Here is a 15,438-nt window from a genome sequence, read left to right on the forward strand (position 1 = left end):
CACACGGGACAGGAGGAAGGTGGTGGAGACTGTCACACAGGACAGGAGGAAGGTGGTGGAGAATGTCACAGGGGACAGGAGGAAGGTGGTGGAGACTGTCACATGGGACAGGAGGAAGGTGGTGGAGACTGTCACACAGGACAGGAGGAAGGTGGTGGAGACTGTCACACAGGACAGGAGGAAGGTGGAGAGTGTCACTCGGGAGAGAAGGAAACAGTAAAAAAATCTCCCAACAAAAAAAAGGCCTGGCCAGGATGGCTTCACACCAGAATTCTGTCAAACCTTCAAAGAAGAGCTTATTCCCATACTGCAGAAATTATTACAAAAAATTGAGGAGGAAGGAATCTTCCCCAACGTGTTCTATGAAGCAAACATCACCCTGATATCAAAACCAGGAACAGACCCAACTAAAAAGCACACGAAAGATTATTTTTAAAGGGATAAAAAGGGTAGTTTCATAATATTGAAGTGATCATTTAATAATCCTAAACAGTTACATACCGAATACCAGACCCTCTCAATACATGAAATTTAAAAAGTGATAGAACAGCTGGGAGAAATAGATAAATTCAGAGTGATAGTTGAAGATTTTAATACTCCTCCTCAATAATTGATAGAATGAGTAGATAAAAAATCTGTACGGGATAGAAGATTTGAACAGTTGTATCAAGTAACTTGACCTAATTGACATTTTTAGAACCCTCTTTTCAGTCTGCCTGGAATACCTACCAGTATAGACTATGATGTGGACCATAAGGCAAGTCACATACAAAATGATTCCATTACCCAAAGTATGTTCTCTGTCCACAATGGAATTAAGTTAGTCATTAAAAAAAACAGATCTCTGGCAAATCTTACTGGAGATACTTGGTAAGTAAAAGAGTTCTAAATAAATGGTAGATCAAAGAATGAATAAGAGGGTAAATTAGAAGTAATTTTGAACAGGGTGAATGTGAAAACAACCCATCAATATCAAAACGTGGGGTACAGAAACAGCAGTACATTGAAGGATTTATGTTATGAAATACATTCATTTTTTGAGATAGGATCTTTGCTCTGTTGTCTGGGCATCAAAGTAGTTACATGATCGTAACTCACTACAACCTCAGACTCATAAGCTCCAGTGATCCTCCTGCCTCAGGCTACCCCCTAGTGGGTGGGCCACCACACCTGGCTGATTTTTCTATTTTTAGATTTTTTTTAGAGATGGGATCTTGCTATGCCGCTCAGGCTGTTTTTGAACTCCTGGCTTCAAGCGATTCTCCTGCCTGGGCCTGCCAAAATGCTAGGATTATAGGCACAAGCCACCATTCTTGGCTAAAATGTGTATTTTGAAAATGAAAGTTGATCTGAAAAGCATAACCTTTGTGTCTGTCTACACTAGAAAGGACAGATAGAACCGAAAGAAAGCTAAAGAAAGAGACAAAGAAAGATCAGAGCAGGGATCCGTAACATAGAAAATGAAAAACAATAGAGAAAATCAAAGGAAACAAAAATTGGTTCTTTGAGAAGGTCACTATAATCAATAAACCTCTATCTAGACTCATCATAAAAAAGGGGGAAGATGATAAGTTACAGGAATGTTGGGAATGAGGGATTTTTCATCACTGCAGAGTGTACAGACATTAAAAGATAATGAAATATAAAAAGCAACTTTATTCCAAACAAATTTGACTTTTTAGATTGAAATGGGCAAATTCTTCAAAAGATATATATGCTTCGAAGCTCACTCAAGAAGAAATAGATGACCTAGGTAAATAGCTGTGTATAAGAAATTAAATTTCCAAATGAATCTCCAAGACCAGATTTCTGATTTCTAACAGACATGTAAATAGTAGATAATACCAATTCTTCACAAACTTTTTCAGAAAACTGGAGGAAGGAGTTCTCACCAACTCATTTTTTGATGATAACTTTGCTGTTGTATCAAAACCAGATTCAGATATTAAAACACAGGCCATGCTGTACATGAACATAGATGTAAAAATTAATGTTTTAGTACATTCAATCCAACAGTATATAAAAGGATAATACAGTGTTGCCAGGTGGAGTATTTATGCCAGAAATCACAACTTTGATTTAACATTAGAAAATCAATAAATGTAAAAAAGAAAACCAAATAATTATTTTAGCAGATGAAGAAGGAAAAAAGCATTTGGTAAACTCCAGTATTTATTTTTGATAAAAACTTTTAGCAGTGTAGGAATAAAAGATCACTACCGTATCCTGATAAAGGGCATCTGTGCCCCATGTGGAGCTCATGTTGTACTTTATTGTAGCGGACTGAACGCTGTCCCCCTAAGTTCAGGGTTGAGATATGGTCGTGTGCCGTCAGCACTGTGCTCACGCAGGGTCAGCACATGCAGCACAGCAGTGCAGGGAAGTAAAAGGCATCTGAGTTGGAAAGGGAGTTAGAGTCTGATGGTGTCTACGGAAAAGCTACTAGAGCTAGGGATAGAGCAGTAAATAAGTGATTTGTCTCTACTGCATACATGCAAATTATCAGAAAGCAAAATTTTAAAACTGTTTACGGTACCCTCTTCCCAAATTTAAATAATAAGGGATAAATCTGACCTAAAAATGTAGATGAGCTATAGGTATAAAACTATAAAATATTGCTGGGACACTTTTTAAAAGACCTAAAGTCATGAGAGGCTACTGTGTTCGTGGACCAGGAGGCACAGTGCTGTTAATTTGTCAGTTATCTCCAAATTAATCTAGACCCAAAACTTTCCCAGTTAAGAGTTCTGTGGAAATTGGCAAGCTTATTATAAAATCCTTATGGAAACACAAACTTTGAAATTGAGGAGCACAGCTGGGCAGTTTGCATTAGCTGACTTCAAGTCTCATTCGAGAATTGGGGTGATCAGGACAGTGGAGTGTGACATAAAGAGATAAATGCTTCAGTGGAGTAGAGCCGGGAGCCACGTGCAGACCTGTGAGGAATGACGGTGGCAATGGAAAAGGGAAACTTTTTCACAAGTTTCCGTGTACAATTAATAAAAGCACGAAGGCAGTTCATTGGAAAAAAATCTTTTCAATAAATGGTTTTGAATAGTTAGGTAACTTTATGGTAAGAAGTAAACATAAATTCGAACCTTGTGCCCTATCCAGACATCAGTTCAAAGTAAATATTGGCCATAAGTGTAAAACCTAAAAGTAAAAAATTCGGGAAGAAAACATAAGAAACCTTTTGTCACCTTTGGTCAAAGATTTTTAGACAGATCTTCAAAACCATGAACCAGTAAAGAAAAATAGGATAAATTGGACTCTCTAAAAAAAAAATTTTTTTTTGTTTTTTTTCTGAGACAGAGTCTTATTTTGTTGCCCATGGTAGAGTGCTATAACATCGCAGCTCACAGCAACCTCAAACTCTTGGGCTCAAGCGATTCTCTTGCCTCAGTCTCCCAAGTAGCTGGGACTACAGGCACCCACCACAACGCCCAGCTTTTTTTGTTGTTGTTCTTGTAGTTGTCATTGTTGTTGGACAGGCCCAGGCCAGGTTCAAACCCGCCAGCTCCCATGCATGGCTGGCGCCATAGCCGCTGAGCTACAGGCACTGAGCCCATAAAAATATTAATATTCTTTGAGAGATGCTGTGAAGAGGTTGAGAAGGCGTGCTGTGGGCCAGGGAGGATATTCACAGTCCTGTGATCTGACTGCAGGCCTGTCCGCAGTGCTCGCCACGTGGAAGGCTGGCGACATTCGTAGGTTACCATCACTCAGTGGAGCGTTGATTAGTGGGGGAGCAGGCTGTTTCTATAAGTGGCCATATAGTAAATATTTTAGGGTTACATATGATTTGATTGTTTGGGTTTATTTATTTTTACAACACTTTAAAAATGTGAAACCCATTCTCAGCTCCCAGGCCTTTGAAAAAAGTCTGTGGGTGGTCCTGGCCTAGTGCAGGCTGCTGTTCTCCAGCCCCTGGTGTAGAGCTCTGACGGGTTCTTGGTGTAAAGGGAGAGAGTTAAGCTTGATGGAATTTTTAGTTCAGGTCTGAATGATTTTTCTTGATTGAGTTAACAATTGATTGGGAGGATGTAGATTAAGAGAGGTATACTGAGTAAATGAACAGCAAACAAAAACCTAGTATTTATTTATAAGCTTAAAAATATTTAAGAGTAAAAATGTATTTCCATCATATCTGGTAACTTTTTTGCAGCCCATGTGACCGTCCTCGTGTCATCGAGTCTCTGAGAGGAATTGAAGTGGCTGATGTTGCTGCTGGTGGAGCCCACAGCGCCTGTGTCACTGCAGCTGGGGACCTCTACACGTGGGGCAAGGGGCGTTATGGCCGCCTAGGGCACAGTGACAGTGAGGACCAGTTAAAGCCAAAGCTGGTGAGGATGCACTGTGTTCAGAGGCCCCAGAGGCTGCTGACTCCTTACTGTTGATTTGGGATGTGGCCATGTGCCATCGTCATTATGTTCTTTTTTTTTTTTGAGACTGAGTCTCTGTCACACTGGGTAGAGTGCCATGGCACAGCAACCTCAAACTCTTGGGCTCAAGAGATCCTCTTGTGTCAGCCTCCTAAGTAGCTGGGACCATAGGCCTGCACTACAGCACCTGGCTAGTTTTATTTTTAGGAGACAGAGGGTCTCGCTTGTGTTCAAGCTAGTCTTGAACTCCTGAGCTCAGGTGATCCATCTGCCTTGGCCTCCTGGAGTGCTGGGATTACAGGCATGAGCCATCATGCCAGGCCATCATTATAATTTTTAAAAGTCCAAGTATTTCCTGTTCCAGATGCTTTTTAGCTTTAAAGTTAATTGTTATAACTTCCCTAGTTATAAGCAGCTTTTCTTTTTGATGGAAGTAAAAACCATGTCAGTACACACACCTTCTAGGGGTCATTGAAACAGGGTAGTATTTGAAACATTCATTTTAATTATAATAATAAATGTCTCCTAGCATCTAGTAAAATGCTTTGCCTCAGAAGGCCCGCAGTAGTTTGGGTGCTGCAGAGGAATAAGTAAGCAGCCTTTGTGCTGGTGTAGGATTGGTTCATCACGGGCGCTAATGCTGCTTCCTCCAGTTTAGATGTGTGTCGTTCAGTAGAGGAAGGTGTTTTGTCTTTTGTCTTACAGAATTGTTAAAATTAGCTCTTCTTTATAAAGGCTTAAATCCTTTATAAAAGTACCCACATAAAAGAAGAATGGTTACTTGTAAGGTGCTCCTTGGCTGTGCTCAGCGCCTATCCGTTTCTCTGAAGGTGGAGGCGCTGCAGGGCCACCGAGTGGTTGACATTGCCTGTGGCAGTGGTGACGCGCAGACCCTCTGCCTCACGGATGATGACACTGTCTGGTCCTGGGGGGACGGGGACTACGGCAAGCTCGGCAGAGGAGGAAGTGACGGCTGCAAAGTGCCCATGAAGGTATCTCTGACTAGCGCTTTGTCTGCTGCTCCCCGGGGACCTGGGGTTGGTTGTAAGGTTGTTCCAGGTGCTAGTCCCTGAGGGCCCCCACCCTGAGTGAACACAGCCTCAGAGCCACTATTACTGTTGCTACCTCTCTCAGAAGCATTTTAACCTCATCAGTACCCTTTTTTGCACAAAATGTAATGGGTAGTTGGGTAAAAAGGGAGTATAGGACCCAGAGACATTAAAATGGTGTAAGTGCTGTCTGTGCTGTGCCAGGAGGTGCGTGTGACCAGCAGCGGCTACAGGGCCTGCAGGGTCACTCAGTGTGTAGGCCTCTGGGGCAGAGGATGACTTACCATTCACACCTTCTTCAGTTCAGAGCAAAGAGCAGATGCTGCGCCCCATGCTGTAGGATGTAACAGGACTTGCTCAGAACTTTGCTGCCTCGGTGGGCGTCCTAAGAGGGAAGAACCCTGAGCCCTGTTGGCTCTTTGAGCCACACTCATGGCAGTTTCTGAATTTTGCCAAACTGTCTTTTGCCCTAATAAATGGTTTTTTGGTAGAGGTTAGGTAAATCAGTGTGTTTAGACCTTGTACTTAGTACTTAGTGGCCTGCAGTGTGTGGGAACACTGCGGTGTTATGTGGTTGAGGTGCTCTGCCGTGGACCTGGGAGCCCGGTGCTGTGAAAGGGACCCAGGACTGGGCTGGGCTCTGGGTTGCAGGTGTGAGAGAGAGAGCTGCATGTGTCTCAGTGACGTAGGGCTGCCTCCCACCCCCGGAATTCTCAGGTGGCGGAAGAGCCTAGGCCAAGCCATGCAGCTTTTCTTCCTGGAGCTGCAATGCCCATTACGGCAGCTTGGGAGGACACCGCATTCACCTGGTGGGCTCACAGCCACTCCCTGGACCCGCAGCTGGGGCTGGGGCTGTCTTCTTCTCTCTTAACCACATTAGAGGCTGCAGTTTTCACATTTAAGAAAAATGGTCTGGGACGGCACCTGTGGCTCAAAAGGGTAGGACACTGCACCCATATGCTAGAGATATGGTGGGTTCAAACCCAGACCCAGCCAAAAAAAAGAAAAATGGTCTGTTGTAGGCTGTTTCCCTCCCTCCCTCCTTCCCTTCTTTCCTTCCTCCCTCTCTCTCTCTTTCTTCTTCTTCTTCCTTCTTCTTTTTTTTTTTTTTTAGACAAACTCTCACTCTGATGCCCAGGCAAGAATGCTGTAGTGTCAGCCTAGCTCACAGCAGCATCCAACTACTGGGCTCAAGCGATCCTCTTGCCTCACCCTCCTGAGTAGCTGGAACTATAGGCACCTGCCACAAGGCCTGGCTCTTTTTTCACCTCCTCTCCTCTCTTCTCTCCTTTCCTCTCTCCTCTCCCATCCCCTCCTCTCCCATCCACTCTTCTCCTTTTCTACCTTTTCTGTAGTAGAGACATGAGTCTCAGTCTTGCTCCGACTAGTCTCCAAATTACTGACCTCAAAGGGATTCTTCTGCCTTGGCCTTCCAGAATGCTAGGATTACCAACCTTGCTATAGATTTTCTTTTTCTTTTTTTTTTTTCCCTTGAGACAGAGCCTCAAGCTGTCCCCCTGGGTAGAGTGCTGTGGCATTACAGCTCACAGCAACCTCCAACTCCTGGGCTCAAGCGAGTCTCCTGCCTCCGCCTCTCAAGTAGCTGGGACCACAGGCGCCCGCCACAACGCCCGGCTATTTTTTGGTTGCAGCCGTCATTGTTGTTTTGGCGGGTCTGGGCTGGGGATTCGAACCCGCCACCTTAGGTGTATGTGGCTGGTGCCTTAGCCGGTTGAGCTATAGGCGCCGAGCCGCTATAGATTTTCTTAAGCTAAGAAAGGCTTTATACAAAGCTTGCACCTTTGAGTTGTAGGATGCTGGGAATTGGGAGGAGCTGGAGGAGAATGTCACCAATGCCATTGTGGCAGGGCCGGAATCCAGGGGACAGTTTGCTAAGAGAACAAATTATTACTTAATTAAAGTTTAAAATTGAACACGAGAACTTAATGATGAGAACAGTCACAGTGGCAATAAGGAGCAGGGTTTGTAGGTGAGCCCTCACAGGACCCCCAGGTGCTGAATGTGCAGGGCCTGGCCCTGAGTGTGTGGGCTTGGAGGCAGGTTACAGACTGGCGTGATAAGGGTGTACAAGATTAGATAACCTGGACAATAGGCAGGACCAGTGTTCTGGCCATCCCTTTTCCTGTAGTGCTCCTTAGGCCTGAGAGGAGCTGGGACAGGTGTGGGGGGCCTAGGAAGTGCTAGAGAAAGGAGCTGCAGTGAGACCAGATTAAGTCAGGAGAGCCCTCCCCTGGAGAAAGGCCTGCAGACTTCACCGGGGCAGCGCTGTGTTCCTGATGCCATGTACCAGCTCTCTGACCCCTGCCATGGGGTGTCAGCAGACGCACCCACAGTTGTGGTCCTGCTTGCCTCTGGGAGTGCTGAGGTTAAGTGGAATATCAGGTTAAGTTGTACCAGTTACTGGACAGGGGCATGTGTTTCAGAGTTCTCACTAATCTCAGGGTGGTTGCAGCAGACTGACAGTGCCTGGTGCATCCATCTAATTGAGCCTTTCCCTTCCAGATCGACTCTCTTACAGGCCTGGGAGTGGTTAAAGTGGAATGTGGATCCCAGTTTTCAGTGGCCCTTACTAAATCTGGAGCTGTTTACACGTGGTATGCAAGGTTCTGTTTTTAATCCCACCAAAACCAGATTTTTCATTTTTAGCTTCCTTTTCATAGGTTAGAACATAGCTTCCACAGCCAGCTGCAGTTGTGTCCTGAAGTGGGGTGGGGTGGGCAGGGTGGTGAATGAGGGGACTTGCCTTGAGGCTCCTTATGTCCTTTGTGTGCAGGGGCAAAGGTGATTATCACAGGCTGGGCCACGGATCGGATGACCATGTTCGAAGACCTCGGCAGGTCCAAGGGCTGCAGGGGAAGAAAGTCATCGCCATCGCTACTGGCTCCCTGCACTGTGTGTGCTGCACAGAGGACGGTAGGTGGGGGCCGAGGCCTCGCTGTCTTCCTAGGAGAGTGGCATTGAGAAGACAAAGTCTGGGGAATAGGTGTGCTCATTGCTGTTGGTGTCTCTGCTCCCCAAACTGCCTCAGTGGACAGCCACGTGTAAACAATACAGAAATGTGCATTTTGTGTATATTTCTATATCCATATGTGTATGTTGAAAATTATGAGTTTACACCAGCATCCCAGTTCCACTTGGGTGCTAGAGGATTCATTCCAGTTTTCTTTCTTTTCACACTGTAGCTTCTTTCTCTTTTGGTGATAAGCCGAATCCCTTTATCCCAATGTAGTGATTGAGGAGTGATCCCACTCCTGATTATGTGACCAGCGTCCCATTGCTGCCTCTGCCCTCTCCCTACATGGCTCTGCACCTCACTGGGGCTGCTCACATATGGAGGCACCACCCTCTCCTCACTGGGCCAACCGTGAGGAAGCCTCCTGACTTTTGTTGCCTGCACCCAGCTTCAGCCAGACAGACGTCTGCCTCACCTCACTCATGTTCTGACACCCACTCCTGGCTTTAGGACTGAACTGTAGAGAGCAGGATAGGAAGGGATAGGGTACACCCAAACCTTCACTGTGCAGGTGCTGGGCTTTTCAGAGCAGTGCTGCTGGCTGTGTGACACCCCAGGATCCTCTGGGTCTGACAAGGCTGTTGGTGCCTCTAGAGAACACACCTCATTCTGTCTTTGTCACCTCTGGCCTTATCTGTAGCATTTTTATGGTGATACTGTTTTTTTTAATTTCAGATTAATATGAGGGTACTAACCTAATATGATTAGGTTATTAGTTTGCTTTTGTAAGGTTAAAGTCCAAGTTGTAGGGTTTTTTGTTTGTTTGTTTTAAGAGACAGGGTTGTATTCTGTTGCCCTGGGTTCCAGTGATGCTCTTGCCTCAGTTTCTTAAGTAGCTGGAACTACAGGTGCCTGCCACCATACCAGATGACTTATTTAGTTTTTGTAGAGATGGGGTCTCACTGTGTTGCCCAGGCTAGTCTCAAGCACCTGTCCTCAAGCAGTCCTCCAACCTTGGCCTCCCAAAGTGCTAGAATTACAGGCGTGAGCTACTGTACTCAGCCTATGGTGGTATTTTGTGGGTGGGGCCCATAATGGCACACTGGACAGTGGTGATTCTATTAGTGGTGTATCTTTTATTTAGGATATGAGCAGAAAGAACTACATGTTCATTTAGAAACATGAATTTGTTTATCTAAAAACTTCTCCTTCTCCATGTAATATGCAAGAGCAGTTTGGGTTGTTGGGATATTACCATCTGTTTTAACGTTATTTGTTCTGAGTGAGAACTGTTGCAGTCACGTGCCTGTGAAGTAGCACTGTTGGATTTTTAAGAGCAGGGCTACTGAGAGACCCAGGAAGTATGCTCACACCCCTTTGCATGTATGACAGGAGTGTATTCACATCTAGGTCACAGGAGAAGTCGACCTTCATAGAGGTGACTGTCAATACACAGTCGGGGGCGGTGAATGTTGATAGTGTTTGTGATGGGAGATTCTTGCGTGTGTGTGTTCGTGTTCCTTGGTCCTGAGATACACATTCTTTTTCCAAATTCCCTTTATTCAGGTGAAGTTTACACATGGGGTGACAATGATGAGGGACAACTAGGAGATGGAACAACAAATGCTATCCAGAGGCCAAGGTTGGTAGCTGCCCTTCAGGGTAAGAAGGTCAACCGTGTGGCCTGTGGTTCAGCACACACCCTCGCCTGGTCGACCAGTAAGCCCGCCAGTGCCGGCAAGCTACCTGCACAGGTCAGTGCTGGGTGGGCGGGAGGCGGTGGAGGTGCAGTCACGTGCACGCTTCATTCTTTCATTGTGTATTTATAGAGGTGTCTCAGTGAAACTACTTCCAGTTCATAATATTACAAATGGTGCTTTTAAGAACCTTAATTATTTAAATTTTTTTCATTCTTTTCATTTTTAATTTTTTTATTGCTTCATGTTACTTTGAAGAATTCTTATATGAAGAATTAGGTTATAATGTTTGCATTTTTTAGGTAGAGTCCCCACTTATAATTGTCCCACCCCCAGAAGTGTGCCATACCCGTCAAGTGGGAGCACAGCCACGTTCCTTCCCTCCTCCTCTCTCCCTGCTCCCCCGTCCCCTGCACCCCACCTGGAACTGAGTTTTTTTCTTATGTGGGCATGTATTTAGATTCTCCACTGGCTTCATATTAGTTTTTAGTACACTGGATTCTTGCTTCTCCATTCCTGTGATACTTTACAAAGAAGAGGTTTCAACTCTGTTCATGTTAATACAAAAGATATAAAATCACTGTGTTTTTATGGCTGAATAGTATTCTATGGTACACATATACCACAGCTTGTTAGTCTATTCCTGGGTTGATGGGCATTTAGGTTGTTTCCACATCTTAGTGATTGTAAATTGAGCTGTGGAAAACAATCTAGTGTGAATGTCCCTGTGATAAAATGATTTTTTCCTTCTGGGTAGATACCTAGTTAATAGGATTGCAGGATCAAGTGGGAGGTCTAATTTGAGTTCTTTGAGGATTCGCCATACTTCCTTCCAAGAAAGTTGTATTGGTTTGCGGTGTAACACTGTTCCCAGCAGTGTTAACAGTGCTCCCTTCTCTCCACATCCATGCCAGCATCTGCAGCTTTGAGACTTTGTGTTGTGGGCCATTCTCACTGGAAATAGGTGATATCTCAGGGTGGTTTTGATTTGCATTTCTCTGATGATTAGGGACAATGAGCATTTTTTTTTTTTTTTTTAGAGACAGAGTCTCACCTTATTGCCCTTGGTAGAGTGCTGTAGCATCACAGCTCACAGCAACCTCCAACTCCTGGGCTTAGGCGATTCTCCTGCCTCCGCCTCCTGAGTAGCTAGGATGACAGGCACCCGTCACAATGCCCGGCTAGGGACAATGAGCATTTTTTCAAGTGTTTGTTAGCCATTCGTCTGTCTTCCTCAGAGGGGGTTCTGTTCATGTCTCTTGCCCAGAGATAGATGACACTATTTACTTTTTTTGGTTGATTAATTTGAGTTTCCTGTAGATTCTAGTTACCATCCCTTTGTCAGAGTCATACTATGCAAATGTCTTTTCCCATTCTGAAGGTTGTCTTTTTGCTTTACTTCTTGTATCCTTAGCTGTGCAAAAGCTTTCCAGCTTACCTGAGTCCCATTTGTTAATTTTTGTTGTCGTTGTGATGGCGGCTGTCGTAAAATCTTTCCCCAGTCTGACATCATCAAGAGTTTTTCCCACACTTTCTTCTAGGGTTTTTATTGTTTCATGTCTTTTTTCCATCTTTAGTCAGTTTTTATAAGTGGTGAAGGTGTGGGTCCACTTTCAGTCTTTTACATGTGGTTATCCAGCTCCCCCAGCACCATTTGTTGAATAGGGATTCTTCTCCCCAGGGTATGCTTGAGTTTATCAGAGATCAGATGGCAAGTAGAGACTGGTTTCATCTCTTGGTTTTCTCTTCTGTTCCGTATGTATATATCTCTATTTTTGTGCCAATACCATGCTGTTTTGATCACTGTGGATTTGTAGTGTAGCTAGTATAGCCTAAAGTTTGGTAGAGTGATGCCTCCAGATTTTTTTTTTTTTTTTTTAGAGACAGTCTCACTTTATCACCCTCAGTAGAGTGCCGTGGCATCACACAGCTCACAGCAACCTCCAACTCCTGGGCTTAGGCAATTCTCTTGCCTCAGCCTCCCAAGTAGCTGGGACTACAGACTCCTGCCACAGTGCCTGGCTATTTTTTGTTGCAGTTTGCCTGGGGCCAGGTTTGAACATGCCACCCTCAGTATATGGGGCTGGCACCCTACCCACTGAGCCACAGGCACCACCCTCTAGATTTGTTTTTATTACTCAGAATTGCCTTAGCTATAGAGGGTTTTTTTTCAGGTTCCATATGAAATGAAGAACTATTTTTTCCAAATCTTCAAAGTTTGAATTAGTATATTAATGGGGATTGCATTGAATCTGTAGATTGCATTGGGTAGAATAGACATTTTGACAGTATTGATTATTCCCAGTCAAGAGCATGGTATATTCTTCCATTTGTTGATGGGTTCTGCTATTTCTTTTCTTAGGGTTTCATAATTCTCTTTGTGAAGATCACCTCTTTTGTTAGGTATATTCCTAAGCATTTCATTTTACTTTAAGCTACTGTGAAGGGAATTGTGTCATTGATTAGCTTCTCATCTTGGCTATTATTGGCATATACAAAGGCTACTGATTTGTGGACATGGATTTTATACCCTGAGACATTACTGTATTTCCTGATAAGTTCCAGGAGTTTTGTGATTGAGTCTCTGGGGTTTTCTAAGTATAAGATCATGTCAGCAAAGAGGGAGAGTTTGACCTTCTCTGCTCCCATTTGGATGCCCTTTATTTCCTTCTCTTGCCTGATTATATTGGCTAGAACTTCTGGCACTATGTTGAATAGTAGTGGTGATAGAGGACAACCTTGTCTGTTTCCAGTTCTCAGTGGAAAAGCTTTCAGTTTTACTCCATTCATTGTGATATTAGCAGTGCGTTTGTCATAGATGATTGCAGTCAGCTTAAGAAATGTGCCACCTATGTCTATTTTCTTAAGTGTTCTTGTTAGAAAAGGATGCTGAGTTTTGTCAAATGCTTTTTCTGCATCTACTGAGAGGATCACAGGGTCTTTGGTTTTGCTTCTATTGATACAGTGAATTACATTTATGTATTTGCTTATGTTAAATCAGCCTTGTATCCCTGGGATGAAGCCTATTTGATTGTGACGTATATATTTAAATATGTAGCTGAATTTATGCATCGATATTCATTAGTGAAATTGGTCTGTAGTTCTCTTTTTTAGTTGGTTCCTTTTTTCATTGTGGAATCTGGGTGATTTTTGCTTCATAGAATGTGTTGCGGAGGGTTCCTTCTCAGTGTTTTTGAATACTCTCTACAGTGTAGGTACCAGCTCATCTTTGGAGGTGTGATAGAATTCTTGTGAGAAGCCATCTGGTCCTGGGCTTGTTTTTGTGGAAAGTTTTTTTTTATTGTTTCTTTAATCTCAGTACTTGATATTGGTCTAAGAATCTTCATTCGTAACATTTTATCACCCAACATTTTGTGTATCAGTATGTTGCCATCCGTTCTTCATCTTACAAGCTGTATGTGGCTCAGGTACCATCAGTAAATATATTTCTGTAGGGTTATTTTTTTTTTTTTTTAGCATTTTCATTGGTTCACATCACGTGGCTCAAACAATCAGACTTCACATATTATTATTCTAAAAGTAACACAAGAGGTTTTATAAATCAAACTCAGAAATCATAGTGCTTCTGTTTCTGAAGAGATTATCTTCAGAACCCTTTGTGGATTCCAAATGGTGCTCTGTCTGTGCCTTTGACACCTGTGCATGGTTCCGTCATCTCAGGTTCCCATGGAGTACAACCACCTGCAGGAGATCCCCATTCTGGCGCTGAGGAACCGGCTGCTGCTGCTGCACCACATCTCGGAGCTCTTCTGCCCCTGTATCCCCATGTTCGACCTAGAGGGCTCTCTGGACGAAACCGGGCTGGGGCCTTCAGTTGGGTTTGACACTCTACGAGGAATTCTGATATCCCAGGGAAAGGTACTCTAGATATAGTCTTTGCTGTTGTTGAAACCAGTATCTTCAGAAATTTTAATCCAGCAAAAATTCTTATATTGGGAATAGAGGATGTAAATATCTCTCCTTCAGCAAATGTCTACTGAGTGTCTTGTGTGTGCCAGACTCTGTTCCGGGTACTTACAATATATTAATGAAAAAAAGCAAACAAAAATCCTTCCTTTCTAAAGTTTATATTAAAAATTGATAGTACGGTTCTGTATCTTTCCCTTATCTCTACCTCTCACCTCTCCAAATGAAGCCTTGTTCACAGAGTGCTTCTCTGCTTGTCTGACCTTGAGGCATTACAGCAGGTCCCCCAACCCCCAATACCCCCACCCCAGGGGAAGATACTTAGGTCAAGTCCTTCCTGGGATGTCCAGCAGAGGGTGCCAGGAGGTACAGCTAGCTTAGATGGGTGTTTAAGAGAAGCCTCCCCAGCTGGCGGGTAATTTAGGTGGTAAATACAGTTATAAACGATGGCATCTCAAAGTCACCAGACAGGTTTTGACCCATAAATATTTTTAATTAATTAGAGTTTTTTAGAAGTGGAATGCGTGATTCAGAAGTTAGGAGTTAGTTTCTGGCAAGCAACTTTACCAGGTCATCCAGAAGGGCCTCATTACTTACTGTACAATGGTGGGGGGGGAATCTTATGTAGGGAAAAAGTGAAGAACTGGAGTGAGGAACCTCTAATGCCGGGTGTGGCTCTGTGGCAAGCTTTATCACCAAATATTAGGGTCTGTTCTCAGTGATTTAATAAAATTTAGATATTATGGAGTCTTGTCCAAATTATTATTTTTAGGATTCACTTGTTTCCAGTTCACTAGGACAATTCTGCTGAGTGAGGCAGGCCAGTGCATTTTACTCTCAGTGTGCCTGAGGGATGGGGGCTGTGTTTAATAGAAAGATCATCTCTTTGGCAAGGGGAGCAGAAAGAAATTGTGGGTGGGCAAAACTGATATGAAACTTAATTTCAACTGTTTTTACTAATAAAAGTAGTAAACTTGATTACTTTCACCTTCATTTTTTTATCCTTCAAAGTGGAGGTGATGATAGGCAGTGAGGAGGAAAAAGCCTTTCTTTGTCAGGAGAAAGATGTGAGAGGCAGTGCACTTCCCACGGGGCACTGTGAGTGCACGGGGGAGGGAGGCTGTGAGCTGGGGGGGATGTGCGAGGCACTGGGGTGTCTGAAAGGCACTCAGCAGTAGGCACTGTGAGTGTGGGGGGCTGTGGACTCAGGGTAGGCTGCAGGGTGGGGGCGCACTGGGGTGTCTGAAAGGCGGCCTCTGTTCTGGTCCTGGGCTCAGGCAAGGATCTACCTCTACAGCAGAGGTTTGGGGAGAGGGTGTCACTCATTCAGGCCCTCCCAGTGGTGGCCATGCTTAGGCTGCACCCTGCTCCCCAGGCTGAAGTTTGGGGAGCAGGTGTCACTCATTCAG

General features: G+C 44.1%; 1 protein-coding gene across 4 annotated transcripts in view; it reads left to right on the plus strand.

Annotated features, from left to right (window-relative positions):
* The window catches only part of HERC2 (HECT and RLD domain containing E3 ubiquitin protein ligase 2), a 219,568-nt gene that overhangs the window by 192,821 nt on the left and 11,309 nt on the right, over positions 1-15,438 (plus strand). For all 4 annotated transcript variants that reach the window (XR_002775822.1, XM_012811618.2, XM_023519299.1 and 1 more), the window contains exons 78-83: positions 4,166-4,343; positions 5,213-5,374; positions 7,955-8,046; positions 8,226-8,365; positions 9,972-10,159; positions 13,784-13,981. Coding sequence is in view for 3 of the 4 variants with exons in the window: in XM_012811618.2 (XP_012667072.1) it covers positions 4,166-4,343; positions 5,213-5,374; positions 7,955-8,046; positions 8,226-8,365; positions 9,972-10,159; positions 13,784-13,981 (958 nt within the window). In the remaining variant the exon portion in view is untranslated. The remainder of the gene's footprint in view (positions 1-4,165; positions 4,344-5,212; positions 5,375-7,954; positions 8,047-8,225; positions 8,366-9,971; positions 10,160-13,783; positions 13,982-15,438) is intronic.

The sequence above is a fragment of the Otolemur garnettii genome, unplaced genomic scaffold, assembly GCF_000181295.1.
Source record: "Otolemur garnettii isolate 467f Iridium unplaced genomic scaffold, OtoGar3 scaffold00170, whole genome shotgun sequence".
NCBI lineage: Eukaryota > Metazoa > Chordata > Mammalia > Primates > Galagidae > Otolemur > Otolemur garnettii.